The 20,081-nt window shown below is 39.3% G+C and overlaps 1 protein-coding gene across 1 annotated transcript in view; it reads right to left on the reverse strand.

The window, feature by feature from the left end:
- The window catches only part of LMO7 (LIM domain 7), a 135,471-nt gene that overhangs the window by 18,589 nt on the left and 96,801 nt on the right, over positions 1 to 20,081 (reverse strand). The window contains 10 exon segments of the mRNA XM_030036511.2: positions 1,029 to 1,085; positions 2,136 to 2,196; positions 2,836 to 3,020; positions 4,395 to 4,556; positions 10,789 to 10,903; positions 13,848 to 13,888; positions 14,045 to 14,174; positions 14,978 to 15,416; positions 17,248 to 17,390; positions 18,565 to 18,682. Of these exon segments, the coding sequence (XP_029892371.1) occupies positions 1,029 to 1,085; positions 2,136 to 2,196; positions 2,836 to 3,020; positions 4,395 to 4,556; positions 10,789 to 10,903; positions 13,848 to 13,888; positions 14,045 to 14,174; positions 14,978 to 15,416; positions 17,248 to 17,390; positions 18,565 to 18,682 (1,451 nt within the window).

Below are 20,081 nucleotides of genomic sequence, written 5' to 3' on the forward strand. Positions count from 1 at the left end.
CTCTAGAAACACACCCTTCTCCTCCCCCTCAAGCACAAGTGAAATACTTCAAATATTGCTACATAATTTATTAAAATAAAAACGAAACTTCATAGGCAGTCTTTAAAAGAAACCCCCCAAAACCAACAAAACAACCAACAACAAAATACCACCATATTGCAGATACAGTGCAGCAGAAGTATTTAAAAGCAAACAGAACCACAAACACAGATCTATGCTGTGGCACTTCACATATCACTTCTGGAAAAAACAGAAGCCATCACCACTGAAGGCAAAGTCCTGGCCCCCACTAAAATCACTGGCAAAATTCACACTGAACTTCCAGTGGGCCAGAATTTCACTCTTTCAGGCTACAGCAAAACAGCGAGGCATACATAGTCTGAAGACAGCATTAGACATACAACGTTAGTGGAAGTGAGTTGTGACATGCAAAACACCAAAAAGCAACCTACAAAACCAAAATTGAGTTCCTCATTTTTTGCCTTTAAAAGCTAGTATATTCAATTCAAAATTTATATTGGTCTTGGGATCTTGTGACATCATGACATAGTGGAAAGCCAGCAGCTGCCTTTTTCCACCAATTTAGATGAAAGCACAGAGCTGCAACTCAAGATAAACTCAAATCCAGAGTTAAGTATTTTATCAACAGCTCTTTGAGAACTGTGCTAAGCCTCTGCTGGAATATTCAACATTATTCTTGTTTTGTAGGTAGTAGCAAACCTGAACAGAGTGTGCTACCCTTCTTGCTTGTACCCAGTGAAAAAAAAAGTATGAACAACATAGAATAGATTTAAACAGCTATAGAGATAAGAGAACACACAAAGACCCATTACCACAAAGGTAGACCCATGAATTGTAAGAATAACCTGATGACCCTGGGGAAAGAAGGGAAATTAATTATGTTGCTTCGTTGTAACTGCAACAAACAATGCTGAAGAGGTATAGTACCCAGCACCAGACTTGTTAGGAAGAATGTACAGCAGGAACAATTTCATGGAAGTACATGAAACGTTAGCTCTTTGGTTTACCTTGTTCAAAAAATTGTGACCGTCTTTTTAAGTTTTTCAAAGAAATAGGTTCAGATGCTATTTGAAAAATACAAAGAATACAAACAAGTCAATGAGGTGCTGTCTTTCTTATTTTTTTTTTAAATGACTATCACCACTGGATAAGAAACTTTTCTTAGACCTCCAATCTACAGCAACGTCACTTCAGAAAAATAAAAAGCCCCTGAAACACAAAGGAAGTCTTAACTTTCATAACAAATACAGTTTTTAGTAGGTTACGTCATATACTGATTAGTATTTCATTTTATCACTAACAATGTCCAACCATAACAACAGACAAGTGTCAAACTTGGACTCAGATTCTCCCTGTCTAATTTAAGCCTCTTCAACTGAGATGCCAAACTGGATTTAGGAGCCTAATCACCATTTAAGGCCATCAGAAAGGCATCTGCAGAGGGCAACTGATCTCTTGGGGGAACTCTTTTATAAATTGCCACATGCATTCAAGATAAAATTAAATCCAAAGTTCCCATTTAAGGATTGTTGTTCCATTAGGAAGTATACGTACCTGGTTTCTCTCACTGTCATCAAGTAAGGCTATAACTGTTTACAGCATCGTAAGTAATTATTATTCATACCATCAATATCATTCTCCAGGAACAAAAGTAAAATAATAATAGTAAAACAACCACTACCCCCAAAGCCTCACAAATGAAAAAGGAAAAAAAAAAAAAAAAAAAGTTGAAGACTCTTTACACTCTTCCTGGACACTGAAATAAATTGATACTCATACTGACTCAGTCTCCACACAGTGCAGTTGCAATTACAATAAATTGCGTGCCTTCTCCTTCTCTTTCACCCCCTATGACACAGTAAATTTACAACCACTAATGCAGAGATGGGGGGGGGTGTTACTGCTTTGTTGTCAGTTCTCCAACTGCCTAGCACATGGTGGAAGCAAACTACACCCAGTTTGGATGCAACTAGATCGCTGTGATACCTATCTAGCTTTCAGTTCATTAAGGTCTTGCTTCGCCCACTGTATAAAGCTTGCAATGATTACAGGTTTAGTGTCTGTGCTTGTTCCAAACCCACACAATTAGCAGATGAAAAGCAACAGTGGTTTACCTCTTTGTTCATTAGAGCTAAGATCTCCTTGCATTCCATTTATCAATTTTGTTTCCGTATCCTGAAAAAAAATATAGGGCTTACATTCATTAGATTTGTGGAAGTTTATCCAACTACACGTCCCCCCTGACAGGAACTGTGTATCATGAAACACTTCAGAACACTTTCCACAGAAAGATACAAAACTATCTGAAACTTCCCGACTGCAGGCATTTGAGGGGATCAATAACCAGCTGTGAATTGGTGGCGGAAATAAAAACCATTAGTTTGCAAGAAAACGCCAGAAGCTGAGATCCTCCTATTTCAGCTCCTTGGCAGGCAGGGTGTTATTTGAAAGCGCATATACACTTGTGCTTTGGGGCTGCAACTTTCATTTACACTAATACGGGAGATAAAAGTCTTTTCTAGAGAATAAACACTCTATACAGTTTAGTTAAAACATAGCCTGTGCATATTTTAATACTTATCACTTAGCAGCGTCCACTCACAAATGGACAGCAGCAAGTCTTTAAAAAATCTTATTTACCTTAATACATACACAGCTACATCTCTGTATTTGCAGTATCCTACATATTCCTTAAGCAAAACAAGTAAAAAATAAGATTTCCAGGGTCTTTTCTCCATCCTCCCCCTACCAGGGCATTACGTTTTTACTTTCTTCCTCCCCCCAAATCCCACGACCCTTCAAAAACATACTTACAGAACTTCGAAGGCTGCTGGAGAAATCTCTTTTTGTTGATATGGTGGAAACATTTGAAACGTGTTCTCCAGAAGTTGCATCAATCCATTTATTTTCAGATGTACCTATAATGTTGGTAGCCATACTGGTGAGATTGAGGATTTTATGCCTTACATGTGGCAGGGAAGGCTGGTCTTTGCCCCAATCTTTTTGGTGTGTGGAGGATCAAGAAATTAATGTAGACAGTAATGTCAAAGAACAGAACAAGAGTTAGTGAAAACACATTAAAATAACACAAAAAAACCACATAACAGAAGAGGGAGAGACACAAATCAGGTGGAATTTGTGAAGACAGGGAAAAGGGCTTTTATGAGCAGACCGCCTTCCCCACAAATGCAAGTGTTAGTCATAAGCCAGGTAAAAGTTTACTAGAAGTTTTGCTACCACGGACTATAGAAGCTCAACATTACAGAGCAATTAGTATTCATTGGAAACTATTTCATTAGCATTAGTAAGGATTGAGGAAATTCTTCCAGCTTTACTCACAAAAGGTACAGTTTGACTCATACACTGTCCAGGGAAGTGTAATTTTCACTGTGCTCCTCAGGAAACACACAGAGGGCAAAAAAAAGGCAGTCTAAACCAAACTAGCAAAACTGATGAGGTGAAGACAAATCAATCTTCTCTCAGACTCCATCATTTCTCCCACCAACTCCCTAAAATTTATTCAATGAGCTCTTCACTAATTTTACTCTTTATTTGTGCTAGGCCCTGTATAAGTTGTGATTTGTTTCCTGCCTCTTACCCACCCCACTATTTTTTCCCCCACTTGCTGGCAACTTACTCTACCTAGCTTCCCACTAAAAGAATGTTTTGTCTTTATAATGTGAAAGAAGTCACTGGGCACAGTTCCAACTCTGGAAAATTCTTTCGGGACTTTGAAAGGGTGTCCTGACCAAACCCATGGCAACTCTAGAGATACTACAAAGCCTTCAGCCAGGATGGAAACCCTCACTACCCAGAACAGGTAGTACCATTCTGGAGAGATTACAGCATCATAATATTTGAGTCAACGGTCAAAATCATAGCACAGAGGTGCTACACACTCACAAGTTCACACGCCACCCAAAACACTCCCTGGAAAAAGGAACACAAGAACCTCCTTCCCTAATGAAAAAAGGAGCTGCTGACTGAAGGACAGAGGCTCTAAAAAATCACTTTCCTCTAGACACCAGCCCCTCTATGTTTTTGTGGCATGGCAGGAAAGAAAACATTATATTCCCTTGTGTGGTGGTTACACACTTTTTTACCTGTGTATCCTCTCAGAAACAGGCCAGAGCACAAGAGAGGTCAGTAGTTCAATGCTTTGTAGACTTGCTTGTCAAGACATTTCTAGTGCACGAGTAGTTAGAAAATAGCCAGGTTGTGTTAAAATGCAACAGACATGCTAGTAAACTACTTTAGCTTAGATACATATTACTACTGTAAGGGTAATAAGGACTCTCAGCTGTCAGGTACAGCAGAGACAAAGCTTATTTGCCTTACAGAGCACACTGTATCTGCCCGACGAAACAACTCACCATTCTTTCCATATCGTCTGACATCCATGACCAGGTTTCCAGTTTCTAGTGCTCTGCTGATGGCTTCTTCCCACTGACTATAGTCCATACGTGAAACCTTTGTGCCATTGATAGCAATGATCTCATCATCTACATGCAGCTGACAAAGTGCTGCAGGGCTACCTGAAGAAAGCAGAAGAAAAATAAAATTATATCTCCATTCACAATTATTTTTTACCACAGTTGTGACGGATGAATTTTTTTTTGGTGGATATTCAGAAAGTCTTTGAAAAATCTACTGCACTGTGAATAGAAGCTCAGTAAACTCAATATCAAAGTAGTGTTTCAATTTGAAACTTAGGAAAATGACAAAGGACATCAGTCTTTTGGACTTGCAAGCATTCGCATTCTGGCTAGCCCATTTAATAAACAGCCTCTGGGCCCACTCCTGCCTCCACTAACTCACCTTTATCATCTGGGATAGTGAGAGAGAGCATGTGCACACCACAGTGTCTGTAGCCAACAATTAGCTGAAATTCAGCCAATGTTTGGGTAATCCTTTTATTTGCCCAAAACCCAGCCTCCGCTTTGTTAATTCTAATAGTAGCTGGCCTTCTCATATTCTTATTTACATTTTCCAGGCTCTACTGACAAGAACATGCTGCTTTATTGCTTTGCTAGAATAGTTTGTTATCTCTGAATTGACTGGTAATTGGACTCAAGATATTGCTGGGTGCTGCCCCATTAGAATTCTCTGGATTCTACTTATTTTTGTCAATTAGGAGCAAATTTTATTGCAGCTTGGACTTTGAATTCTACGGATACTTTGCAAGACAGGCTGCACTTTATACTCTTTTTCGTCTACTACTAAACATTGGCAGGTGATCGCACTAGCCTAAGGACTGAGAACATATGGGACCAGTTAATAAACTTTTTTTCTATTTAATTCAGAAAATGGATGAGCTGAGAAACTCAGACTTCCCTAAGTAAGATTTTATTAATTACATTTTAATGGTTCTTCCATTAACAATTACTCCCTTAGCAGAATAGAAAATGGGAAAGCTAAGTGAAAATGTAGTTAAAGACTGCACAATAAACCCCCATGTTAATAAAATAAACCAAATTTGAATTACACAATGGGAGCGTTTTCCAAAGTAAGTAATGAAATCCACACACCTTGTTTAAAATATACCAAGAACAATGTCATATTACAGTATCAGAAACAAATGCGGACAAGCATGGCAGAAGAATTTAGACACCGTATGCTTTGTCCTGACCTTCTACTGACTCACTAGTAAAGTGCTGTTAGAAGTCTGGATCATCCACTAAGGATTCAGATAGCTTTTAATATTCCTGGCACCCGAGGAAGTTAAAAAATAAAGAAATGCTATGCTTCCTAATAATGCACCAACCAGTGATCCATCATTGTTTACAAAAAAAATCCAACACTAACTACTGTGCTGGAAGAGCATAGTTCCACGTTCTGTTTTTCTGCATTCTTCTTAAAGTATGGACTAAAAACTCCATTAGCAGCTATCAGTAAAATTTTCAAAACACACCAATTACTTTTAAATGATATTATAGAAGAAAATGTAGGGTTTTCAATTGGAGGAAGAAAACACAGGCAACAGTTAAACTGGAAAAAAGTGCATCTCCTTAGAGCCAAGATGTAAAAAATTAATAGATTTTCAAATCTATTAACTGAAGGTACTATTAAGGATACTATTGAAGATACTACCACTGAAGTTATTATTTTCAACAACATCATATAACATTTGGAATTGTGTCTGATTTCAAAATTTAAGATCTTTAGTACCATATAGTTTGACCACACGTAGACAGAACTTTTATGCTCATGGTATAAGGAATGCTTGAGGCTCAAGGAGAGTCATCAGAAGTGATAATTTCCCTGTTTTCTGTTGTGACAGAACAAGCCCTAGAAACCAAAAAAGGTGGTGTTCATTTTACTCAGATAATTTGACTGGGATGAGACCCAGCTCAGAGGTGAGAACAGTATACCTCGGCTCAGTCATGCCAAGCATATGAAAGGAGAAGTGGGTTACCAACTCAGGTTTTAGGAAAGGAAGGGAATTTAAGATTGCAAGGTTCCTCCTATAATATCACCAGAAAAACACATCCAGACTATACCCCAACCATAAAGATTTGGATGAATAGGAGCAGTCTCTGGATTGCATGTAGAGACCTACCAGAGCCAGGACAACTTACACTGCTCAATTTTTGGCACGTAACTTTGCCAGCTGCTCTTCCTCTACTGCCTTTGCAGTCTGCGAATGAAAGGGCTTCTCAAGAGTGCAAACCAGAACTCCTATATTAGGCTTCTACTCTCAGTCACCTCCAGAGAAGCCTACAGAGATTAGCCGGCAATTCAGGTGCCAAAAGTTGTATGGTACCAGTTGTTTTTCTCTGTCCAGCTCCTCCAAGACTATTGGGTTTACTGATAATTTCTTTATACCACTGTAGAGGATTTATTTTACATTATATAAAAACATGTATTTCTGGTTTTTGTTAAGTTTCCCTGAAGGTAAAAGATTTTTCTTTTTTACTAGCTCCCAATGAAAACAAACCCAACCAAATACTCACTCATTTTCCATACGTATTTAGTTATCTCTAACCTATCCCCATCTGTTGTTATTACAACAGATAAATACTAGCTCAGTCACACAAAAAAATTAAACCTTGAAGGAAGTGGGTCAAATTTACTTTGTCCTACATGCCTGCAAGCATTTGACCACAGACCTGTGCACTCCTACATCAACACCATCTCAAAAAAATGATTGCAAGTAGGGTGGGTGAAAGGGAAAGGACTGAAACAATAAAGATTATACGGCAGTGGGGAAGCTGGCAGAACAATGTCTAGACTAATGACTTCAAGGCTTTCTCTGTTTACCTAATTTTTAGTGTAAAGGTTGAAAATTCCAGTAAAAAATGAGCATTATCTTCTTTTTTATGTAGTAAATGGGCCTCACTGAAACCTGTGTTACGAGCTTAACTCTAATTAAGCTGTTTGAGAACACTTATAAGAAGTTAATTTTGCTTCCCAAGTAGTTTTCTTTATTTTTTTGAAGGAAAAGCACATGCAGAATACAGAGTCACTTATAAGTAGTAAAAAGAGAAATGCAAGTTATCACCTGAAGAAAATCATATTGCTATTTAGAATGACAAGTATGTCAAGATAGTCAGAGAAGGTCTTCCTGGAAGCTACTTCTGGCCTCATGGAAGAGAAAAAGGTGACTGGGAACAGTTGGTAAGGATTTGCCAAGCCTAAATCACGCTTGATCAACCTGGTTGTCTTCAGTGATGACATTACTAAATCTGTGGATGAAGGGAGAGTGGTGGATACCATCCACCTTGTCTTTAATAAGGCTTTTGACATGATCTTCCACAGTATCCTGGTATCAAAGTTGGGATAGTATTGTCTACAGGGCAGAACGACCAGATGGGTGAAAAACTGGCTGGGCTGTCAGGCTCAATGGGTGGTGGTTAATGGTTCATACTCAGCCTGGAGGCGGGTTACAAGTGGAGCTCCCCAGAGATGTACCGTGGAACCTGTCCTCTCTAACATGTTCACTAACAACCAGGAAGGGGAGGAGGTGAAACACACCCTCATCAAGTTTGCAAACCACACAGAAAGGGAGCAGGTGGCTGATATGCTGGAGGGCAGGGCTGCCGTTCAGAGCAGGAACCTGACATTCAACACAGGCAAATACAGAGCTCTGCTCCTGGGATGGACTAACCCCAGTGATGCTACAGGCTGGGGGCTGATGGGCTGGAGAGCAGGGCTGGAGGGGTCCTGGTGGACTCTCAGCTGAATGTGAGGCAGCAGCAGCCCCTGGCAGTTGTGGGGCTATCAATACCCAGGGCCATAGGAATGCCTGCATGACCAGCAGATCAAGGGAAGTGACTATCCCATTCACTCAGCACTTGTTGTGCCATACTGACAATACTGCATCCAGCTCCGGTGTCCCGCTGTAAGAGAGACATCAATAAACTGGGGCAAGTTCACAGGAGGCCACTGGGATTGTTGGGGCTGGAACACTTGCCCTGTGAGGAACAAGGCTTGTTCAACCTGGAGAAGAGAGGCTGCGGGGGGACCTAACAGCAGTTCTCCCAACTCCAGTACCTACAGGGAGGTCAGTAAGAAGGGAAAGACTGCTCTTCGTTGAAATCCATGGCAGGAGAACACAGCACAGTGGTTATGAACTGAGACAAAGGATGGTCTGACTGGATACATGGGAAAAATTTTCTCTGTGAGGGTAATTATCCATTGGAGCACACTGCCTAGAGAGGCTGTGCAGCCTCCATCCTTGGAGGGTTTCAGACCTACCTGGGTAAGGCCTCAGGCAACCTACTCTGAATTAAGTCTTGACACTTTTTTGAGCAGGGGTTTGCTCTAGGTGGTCTTCCAAGGTCCCTTCCAACCTGAAGTATCCTATGACTTATCCTTAAAAAAAGGACACACGACATTTGGAAGTGCCCAACTGAAAGCACACCTCACTCTTTCAATGGGCTGTCTACCTCTTGCATCCTTTGTTCCTTTAAAGGAAGCTACAGCTATTGAACAAGCATACAACGCGAGTCAGTTGTTGAAAAAAGATGTTAAATACGCGCTATAAACAAGAATACCAAGGTGCAGCCCATGCTCCATTCAATCTTTATACTTTGCGCCCCTCCTTGCGAGAATGCTAATAAAGCATAACGAAGATAACAGCCACAAGGCCTTCATCTTTTCCTAGCCTACAGAGTTGGGGACAGAGCTCACTTGGACCTTTGCGAATGACCAGCAGGAATATTCACTACCCTCAGGTTTCTCATTCACAGCTGGCAGTGCAAAGAGACAGTCCTCTGCCTCTCCAGATAACAAAATTAAACCAGAAACCTAGCAGCAAGGAAAGTAAATGGAAAGTTATTCTTCACACAAAGTGATTATTAATGGTTACACTCTAATTTACTGTGTTCAGTTTTGGGCCCCTCACTACAGGAAAGACATTGAGGTGCTGGAGCGTGTTCAGAGAAGGGCAACCGAGTTGGTGAAGGGCCTGGAGCACAAGTCTGATGAGGAGCGGCTGAGGGAGCTCGGGCTGTTTAGTCTGGAGAAGAGGAGGCTGAGGGGAGACCTTATACCTCTCTACAACTACCTGAAGGGGGGTGGTGGTGAGGTGGGTGCTGGTCTCTTCTGTCAGGTGGCTGGAGACAGGACGAGAGGAAATGGCCTCAAGTTGCGGCAGGGGAGATTTAGGTTAGATATTAGGAAATATTTCTTTACTGAGAGGGTTGTCACACACTGGAATAGGCTGCCCAGGGAAGCAGTTGAGTCACCATCTCTGGAGGTATTCAAAAAGTGCGTAGACTGTACTCCAGAACATGGTTTAGTGGGCACGGATGATGGTTGGACTCGATGATCTTGAAGGTCTTTTCCAACCTAAATGATTCTATGATTCTAAGTATCCAGCTATAGTGAAGAGAGGACTAAAAACTGACTATGAAATGAAAAGGAAAAGAAAAGGAAAAGAGAAAAAAAAAAAAAAATCAAGGCTGCTCAGTAAGTACTGTTAAATGGTATTTTTTTTCCCTTGCTGGAAAGCATAATGAAGGGTAAACTAAATGAGAAGTTTCCACTCATTTCACCTTTCTCAGGATGATCTTGTGTTAGCTGGAAGAAAGGGCACAATTAAGTAGTCTTCAAGTATTACCGGCAATGGGAAAGATGACTGTTCAGAAAACAAGCCTTACATGTGATTTTCTTGGGGTTTTGTTGTTTTGTTGTTTTTTTAATTAAGAAAACTAAGCTTGTTCTCTGCAGAAGACTACTAAAGCTTAGAAATAAACTTTATGTATGTTTCATTTCAAGACAAAAATCTTTGCTTTTCCACAGTATTAAACACATCTGAAAAAAAAACCTGCACTGGAAATCAATTTAGAAGTTGCAACTGCTGAAGAATATTAATTGTCTCCAAAATTCAACGTAGCTAAGAAAGGTAAAATTAAAATAAAAATATTAACTCCTAAGTTTCCTCTGCATATGTTTACAAACCATACAAAGTGAAATCTTTTAAACTTAGCTGAAAGGAACAATCTCGGTATTAAAAGTCTGTATGTGCCCCTTACTACTGTTATGTAAGGGGCCTGATGAATGTTTGAGTGATCACGTTTATGCCTTTTCAGTGGTTATAGAAATGTCCTTGATCAGGAAAATGCGGTTTTAGTATTTCTGAATTCAACTTGTTTCAAGAGATGAGGTTTCACAGAAATACATTAGCAAACTAAATATTGATTTTTCAATTCTCCACCCAAGTTTTTTAAATATTTGCAACATTCTTAACAGCAAATGCCTTAATTAGAAGTCTCTGTAAACTAAACACGAGAACAAAAATTTGTACAGTTAATACACATTTACCTTCTTCAACTGTCTGTACAAACGCCCCTGAAGAACTCCAATTTGTTGTAAACCCAAAGCTGCGACTGTGGCCAGGTCTCTGGTTTATACTGATTCTCATATCACTGTACTGTTCCTGAAAAATAAAACATGACACTACAGTATCTGGTATCACAGGAATCGAAATGAGGGAAAGTTTATCCTCTAAATAAGTGAGACTGCTCACAATGTGCACTTTAATCATCTATTATTAGCACTATAGACACAGGAAACAGCAATGAAGGCAGTTAAGTAACTAATTTGTTTTTATTCAAACAGGTACATTTTTCAGTTCACATTTGTATTTTCTCTACATATATATTTAGCTGTGCACCTCTCTTATTTTAAATGTTTCCTAACACGATGCTACAAAATGTAAGAAATTTGAGGAAACTAAAACCCTAAATGGGTCTTCATGCATAGTCTTGTGAATTTGTGGAACGCACTGTCTCCTGAGAGAGCATCAGTCAAATAGAGATGTGAAAAAGCTAGATAACAGTAAATCATATTTTTTTCTCACACATCCTACAGCAGGCATCACCAGTTTCCTTTAAGCTCAATGCTGCAACTAGGTTTACTTGGGTGAACAATCACCTTTTCAAGTTTCTGTGAAATACTACTAGCTTGCTATAGATTTTGTAATGGAGGCCTTAGATAATAAAACTAATTCCAGAATTAGCTAGAATCCAGATCTTCCATTCTAGGGGACTTTCAAGATGCTTTCAAGATCTAAATGAAAACCCAACATTACCATTGTAAACTACAGAAATATTTGATTGGGAAAACATTTTGCAACACGTGCTTTCAATCCCACAATATATCATGAACATGTGTTGCATACATTAACATTTTAACATGAACTCATTAAAAAATAATTAAAATGCCCAAATGCAGGCTATTCACTTCGTTAATATGGAACTGACTTTGTTCTAAAAGGAAAGAAAATATTTTAGACTTCTTCTGTCAAACACTGTTAAAATAGATATATTCCAGCAACGCGTGCATGAAGGAAACGCCCGCATATGTACTAAATTTGGTGTACTAAATGTACACCTACATTTTAGTTGCCTAGTGAACCAGCTTTCCTGAAGGGGGGGATTCATTTTTCCTAACTTAAAATATTTAGAAGTCTAGGTATCTAAGCCAATTCCCCAAAGCTCCTATGTTGGTGGGTAGGATGCAACAGGCAGCTGCAGGGAGCACGGCACAAGCAGCTGTAGTTCGCCAGAGTCTCTGGGCAGGACACAGCCAGAGGAGACTTCAGCAGTACCCGAGCGCTGGGTGCAAAAGACGACAACATTGGCAAAGCAACATCCTGACATTTCACCTCCTGTTACAGGAATGTTCCTGGCAAAACACTCCTTGTTACAGCCCAGGGTAGAAATTAAGTCCTTTCTTCAGAACATAGCTACTAGCTTGCAAAAGCTCCCATACAACCCAAGTCCTTAGGTGAGTAACGCTGATAGTAATCTACTAATAAGACAGGTTAGCACACTGGGCTACAGCACATATAAAGCTTTTGAATTTGAGTGTGTTCCTGGAAATTACTGTTGTTATTTTTATTTCCACCATCCCAGCCCGGCTCTTCTTCAAACCTACCTCTTGTCAGAGGAGTAATGCGACTTTGTACACTGTACTTCATCATTTGGACAGGTCATCTCCAAAACACTTACTACTCCACAAACGTGGTGTTACTGCCCTGATGACTAGTGAACTATATCAATCTCTCAACTCTGGCAATGATTTACAAACATGCCAAATGGAACTTGCATTCTTTATGTTGTAGTTTGTTTGAGGTACAACACAAGCTTTTTTAATTTTTTTTTAATGTTTTTATTTAAAAAAAACCCACATTACTCATTTGCAGGAAGTACAATTTATAATCTTGTGACTAATGACAGGGGAAAAAAAAAATATGGACCTAGTACATTTTGTTCTCATTTGGCTTGCTTAAAGTGATACAAAGAACCCATATCTAATCTGTTTCCACTGATTAGAACAGCAGTTCCTCTGCCTGTTTTTGCTACAACACAGAAAAAAAAAAAATTATCATGATCTGTTCTACAACAATCACAGTTTCAAAAAATTATGGCAATTCCATTGCAATCACCATGGGGTATCAGGAATATTAAACTAAAATGCATTCCTTTTCCATAAGTGATTAGGAAGAAGAATAGTTCAAAGTGACTGAATTTATAAAAAGCTGGTGTGGGAAGCAATTTCATAAATCAGCATCCAAGGTCTTATGATCCTCACCCAAGCAACTGGAACAATTAACTTTTACAGCAGCATCAGGAATGCAAAGAGTTAATCTCTAATCTGTCAAGGGGTATGAACCACATCATTAGGTATTACAGAAAGGTAGTGACAATTAAAGCTATTGCCGGTCATTTTTTACATGTGAAATGTGTGATTAATTGGAGAAAACAGCACTTGAAGATACATATTCCAAAAAAACCACTGAAAGACCCAACTCTTAGACAAGCACATACACAGAGATGGTGATTTTCTTTAAAATTCATTAATGTGAACAGATTAATTTCAAGTAAATAGCTACTTAAAAAAAAAAAAAAGAGGGGGCTCAAGCCACAAAAAAGGGTAGTATGATACTAATGTTTAAGGCTGGCCTTTGAAAAGCTGATCTTTATTTTCCACCACCAGTTTAAAAGTGCAAATGAATGCTACAGCAGCTCAGATCATTCATCTAACTGACATACCTGATTGTGCGCTCAATGTGCTAATTTGGAGAATAACAAAAACTTTGCAAGCTTCAAACAATATTTAGAATAACTATTTTGAATTAGAATGAGAAATAAAATTAAGCCCAGGACATATAAAGGATGGGGAAAAATGCAGCAAAAGAACCCATTATTTTCTTTCCAAATATTCTCTTTCCCCTGAATTACAGCAAAGGAAATAGTAGTTCTCTGAGCTGTTGTCTTACTACCAAAAAATACTTGCATTAGATGTATTTTTATTTTTTCTCTTACTCTGCTGTAGCATTCAGTTACACTAAGTAATCACATTATTTCCACACTTACCAGGGGTTTTGAATCCTCAGGCTCTGGCAGACTCATATTTTCTGCAGAAGATGCAAGTGAAAGAGAATCAGGAGGAGAGCAATACTCTGGTTTAAGAATACTGCTTCCAGCATCTTGGTCTTGAGATTTTACAGGTAATGCCAAACTAGGAGAAGGTGTTGACTGAACACCTTCTTTTTCCTCCTCCTCCTCCTCACCTCTGCTTCTGAATGCGCTAGCGGAGAGAGGGTGTGCAGAGTCCGGTTGTGAAAACGAACTGCTAGTGAACAAAGTTTGAGTTCTTTTAGCTTTCTCTACTTCTCCATTGTATTTCTGGGTGTCATCCATCTAGGACAAAAATGACAGTTTGGTAAGTATGTGCTTTAAAAAAAAAAAAAATCCCTAATCTTTCAGCAATATTTAACAAATATTTAAAATATTTAACAAATATTTAACAAAACCCCTCTTCCTTTCATGCAAATTCTGGTTATTGTATCCATTACTAATTACCCACTTTAAAGAGCAATGTATTTTTTTTCTCTTGAAGTGTTTCCAGAATAAATAGTCCAGACTTTTTATGATAAACTTGTTAAAATCATCTGCTTAGAATGATCTGCATTCTCACCATTTTTTAAATTGAGACGAATAAGCATTTAGGAGAAAGCTATGAAAATTGACATAGTAATCGGGGTGGGATGGGTATAAAAATCAATTTCTGTGTTTCAGTGCTTTACTGAGCAGGCAAAATTTAGGCTAGCATAAAATTTCAATTTCACCAAAGTCTGCAGAGCAGAGGAAACTTGTATCACCTGAAAAATTTGTCTAACACTTAATTATGTTAAATTAGGTTCAGACAATTACATCTGAGAAAGGCAGGTTTTTTGATAAGGAACACTAAGGAGACTTACTACAAGTAATAAAAAGATTATCCTACGAAATATATTTATCAGCCTTACTTCTAGGAGTGCCTTTAAGTACAGAAACACAAGTAAACATCTAAAGCCACGACAGAATTGCCTGCTCTATTAACACAGCATTCATCAAACAGCAGATTATTTTTTTAAAAAACAACAGATGTTAAAACTCTAGGGTCCCCCCAGCCATCCAAGACACCAACATTTACAAACTTTGAGAATGAAGCAGAATTTTACCGTGAATGACCGTGGAAGTGACGAGATTCCTCTTGAGTGGACACCAAAAGGTCTTGGTGTAACCACAGATGTTAACCTAGAGGTGTCGGTTTTCTGGTAACTTCTCGGGAGAGAAGCTGAAACCTGAGCTGACCCAGTTTGAGCATTCACCGAGTAGCGGGCAGACAAAAGAGCCGAGCTCTGCTCCTCTGCCAGGCTCTTCGGCGGAGCGGGAGCTTCATGAGCAGCCGAGCTCTCCGGCAGGCTCTCCTTGCGCGGTTGTGCGGCATACCCACTTTTGCTGTCCTTCGTGCTGTAGGAGGCATCTTCCAAAAGGTAATCTTTTGCTGCTGACCGTGTGGAAGGTGCTTTTTCTTCACTAAACACATCGTCGTTCAGCGAATACGTCCACCTGCGATCGTGTTTTCGCTGCCCGTAGGAGTCTTGATCTCTGTCCTCCCTATGGGGACAGAACGTGTTAAAATACCAAAGTGACCTGACAAACAGGTGGGCCCTGAGTCTTTTGACTAATCAAGAAACACATCTCCATTAAATGAAAATGAATGGAATAATTTAAAAATATTAGTATTTTTATATATTTTTAAATCTACCTTCTTCCCCCTCCTCCCCGTTTTAACACTCCGGCATACTACTGTCACATTATCAGGTTGCCACCGTGACAGAAATCTCTCTGCCAAGAAAATGACATAGCTATTCAAGTTACATATCCACAGAAATTCAGATTTTATTGAGGAAAGAATGGGAAGAAGGTACTCCTGTAACACTGCCTGAACTGTATAGCTCTGCTGACGTCTCTGCTCTGTGAAAGTGCTATACTGAACTTTAGATCACAAAATAAGATGGTGTCCAGAAGTTCAGATTGGTTTGGAGTTTTTTTGCTATTCATTCCTTTGTCATAAAGGAACAACCACCACAGAGATAATCTTTACCACACCCTTTTGAAGATTCTGATGATACTGGACATTCAATACAATCAGAATCCACATTTTTTCACAAATAAGAAAAGAAATACTGAAAGTCAAAACATTCTGTTTTAAGACTCATTTAAATTTGTTTTATGAATACATGCCATGTGCATATTCCCTTCATCTTAGTCATACATGCATCTAAAAAAAAAAAAAAAAAAAGACTGTCACCAGTAGAAATGGTACTGTGCTACTCAGTCTACACTTTCTACTCTTTGGAGAGAATCTTGTTCTGTAAATACCCAGAGGAACAACTGGGGATAGAGCGGAAATCAAGTAAGAGTTTACAGCTCTGCGATATACATTAAAATTCTGGCTATATTTATTCAGAGGGGCTAAAAGAATAACAAAAGCAGTGGTAGAAGAAAGAGATCCAAGCTGATCCAAGAATTAAAAAGGTAATTATCCAGTTGTCCTAGTTTCAGCTGGGATAGAGTTAACTGTCTTCCTAGTAGCTGGTACGGTGCTATGTTTTGAGTTCAGTATGAGAAGAATGTTGATAACACTGATGTTTTCAGTTGCTGCTAGTAGTGTTTAGACTAATGTCAAGGATTTTTCAGCTTCTCATGCCCAGCCAGCGAGAAAGCTGGAGGGGCACAAGAAGTTGGCACAGGACACAGCCAGGGCACCTGACCCAGACTGGCCAACAGGGTATTCCATACCATATGACGTCCCATCCAGTATAGGAACTGGGAAGTGGGGGCGGGGAATCGCCGCTCGGGGACTAGCTGGGTGCCGGTCGGCGGGTGGTGAGCAATTGCACTGCGCATCATTTGTACATTCCAATCCTTTCATTATTGCTGTTGTCATTTTATTAGTGTTATCATTATCATTATCCGTTTCTTCTTTTCTGTTCTATTAAACTGTTCTTATCTCAACCCGTGGGTTTTGCTTCTTTTTCCCGATTTTCTCCCCCATCCCACTGGGTGGGGGGGGAGTGAGTGAGCGGCTGCGTGGTGCTTAGTTGCTGGCTGGGGTTAAACCACGACACCAGTTCAACACTATTGTTTTAACCTCTTTAAAGTGGATACAAATACTGACTTCTCAATACATTTATTAATGGATAGCACAGTAAAACAACATTTATAGGGCAAAACTGTTTAACATTCTGTGAAAACAATGCATTAGTAGACTATATTCTGCCCTTCAATTGCCTAGATTTCTACACTATAATTTGCAACTAAAATTGTTGAGATCTCTGCAAAATCAATTGCAACTTGCTAGTAAAAGCTGCTCAAGAATTCAAGGGAATAAAAATGCTCAGATTTAAGTTCTTCAACACAATACTCCCATTAGGGTCATTACCTCTCCTGCTGCATTTCTTTCAGTGACTTGGTACTCCTTTCAGACACCTCAGAGGCTCTCCTTTCTATTTCTTCTCTCTCTTCCTTTTTCTTTTGCAATTCGGAAGTGAAGCTCTTTCTACGATTCTTCCATTTTGCTAGATCCTATAAGAATAACATGAACATATACAATCAGATTTTCTCAAGATCTCATAAATCTACAGAGGCATACCAGCACATGCTACTTACTGCCCTGATTTTATTTGCACGTCTGCACGGCAGCCACATTTTCATGCACCTTCCCCCCTAAATGATAAAGGGGTTCTCATATTTCAGTTAGGGTTATAGCCTCACTGCCTGTTAAAGTTAACAATTGTCATTACTGAACTACAAGTGGAAAAGTACTTGTTTTGCCTTTTTTCCTCCCCTGTAACGTTTTCAATTTTATTCTAGAAGACTTCACCCAGTGACACACAGTTGAAAACTAATGCAAATGCCATGTGTATTTCTTTGTTGTAGACTTTGGAGTATGGGATATTTTTTTTTTTTCCCAAATAACTACTATGTTAGACTGATACATTAGCTTGAGAATAAATATGCCTTAAATTCTAAATTGAAAACATGTATGTCTATATTTTTCTTCATTTCTGTAAAATCACAATGTGAACTGGCAATATTCTCCACGAAATACCAGAGCTGAGTTAAGAGAAGTACTGAATATTAGAACTGAGATGGCATTAAATAAACAACTATGAACTTCTTGCTTGGCGCTCTGTTCTTAATTTCAGCTTCTTATTGGTAATCATTGTAAAGCAGAGATATGAGTAAGAAAGAAAAGGTCTTCAGATACCCTTATGATGCTGTGCAAAACTACCACATCACTTTAGAAGTTGGATTTAAGACAGAATTATTAGGGGACAGGAGCCTCAAGAATTTGCACAAGGAAATATTATTTCCCTTCCTTCTCCCAAAGGTCAAATACTCAGGTATTCCAATTGTTTCACAAAAAAAGTATTCACAATTTCAGATAACACATGAAACTGTGCCCTAACTTTTCTGTATGTCCACAGAAATCAAGCCTGAAGGCTTTATTACAATACACCCAAGTCTTATCCCGAAGCATTAATCAGATACTTACCATGATACTTAAAATAATTTCAGTTCTGCATTAAACAGTCATCCCCCAAATCCCTAGTAGTTGCACGAGATGGATCGTTTTAGAAGACAGCCCCATAAACTGCTGCCCACATGCCAAAGCCTGTTTTCTAGGGACACGGAAGGCAGGTGGCACCCAGCCCTTCAGCGGGACACGCAAGGAGAGGTGAAGAGGAGCACTTACTTCTTGCCACTTTAGATCTTGTTCTTGTAACTGTTCTTTTATCCTTTGTAGCTCTTCGTAACGGATTTTGCGCAATGACTGCAGCTCCTCTGCGCTGACATCATTCAAAGATTTACTCCTAGAAAGAAAAAGAGTACTTGGCTTTATCACATCTTAGCCATCATTTATGCAAGCGAAACCTTTGAAAGAGAGAGATTTATATTAGTACAACTGAGCGCTCTTGAGTGTTATTTCGAATAGAGCAGGAAACACGCAGGCAGCTGAACAAGCGAGGCTGGGACGTGCTCTAATGCCAGCACTCAAGTCAGTAGTTGCATATTTGAGCAAATAAAATCAGGTTAAGGGAATAAGCAGCTCTATAGCAGCTCCATGCTGGTCATTCACATTGAGCTCCTTGTACCTGACTGCTACTTCTGTTTAAACTTGTTACTCTCTTTATTGACCTTGCTCCTTTCTTTGACCTAAAATGCATCCCCCCTCCTCGAGTCCAAATTCCCATCCTTTCACTTCTTCTCTCCAGTAACAGCCCCAGAATCACCTCCTGTTCTTTCCTCAAGTCAGTTATTGATGCACGTTTCTAAAATATAAAAGCCATTCACTGCTAAATGCTCAGTTCATGCATGTCATGGGCCCCACTATCTTACATTACTCCTCCCCAAGCCTCCCTGATATTCTCCATCCAAGCTGGGATGGCTAACACAGCCACCATCTTACTAATTTCAACACAACTACAAGTACCCCCCATGAACTCCTACTCACCAGTTCCCTTTAATCTAAATTCCTCAAAGCTCACCTTTCATGCTTTTCCCCCCTCTCTTTAATGCTATTTTCTCCTTTATTCTTTCACACTGCAGTGATAAACATAACAAGACTTTTAATTTATGTATAGGACAGGACTCCTGCTCAGTGCTGACCACAAGCCTCTGAGACACGAAGCAAAATGCAGGTGTTTCACCGTAAGGTTCAATGCTGTAATGTAAAAGGAAAGCTAGGCTTCTGGGTTTTATTTTTATTTTTTCAAAAATACTTTTATTTGCATTTATCCAAACAAAACCTGAATGACAGAGGGATGTAACCAAGTTCTAACAGGACTTGAAAATGTGGCACTTAGCTAATACAATGGAAAATCAGGTTAAAACCAAAACTGATTCAGCACAGGGCCTTGCTCTGATCTCTTACATACCAAGAGAGCTCTGAACTAACAAACGAGACTCTCTCACTTCCTCCCAAGAGGCCCAACTCACTTTCATTGGTAACACAAGACTTTGGACTTTGGCCTCTAGAAATAAAGGCTAGGACATTAACTCATTATACCTGTTTGCTTGTTTGTTTTCTGAATGGGAAGGATGCCAAATTTAGTGAAAAATCTCCTGGTCACAACTGCAGAAACTCTTTTCTTGTACAGTTCTCTCTCCTTTCCCCTTTTTTTAATGGTTAAATTATATTACATATAGAAATGGTTTTGGGTAACCACGCTATACATAAGTACCAAAATCGCTCCAGATTTGTTCAAGAAA

The sequence above is a fragment of the Aquila chrysaetos genome, chromosome 14 (assembly GCF_900496995.4).
Source record: "Aquila chrysaetos chrysaetos chromosome 14, bAquChr1.4, whole genome shotgun sequence".
Taxonomy (NCBI): domain Eukaryota; kingdom Metazoa; phylum Chordata; class Aves; order Accipitriformes; family Accipitridae; genus Aquila; species Aquila chrysaetos.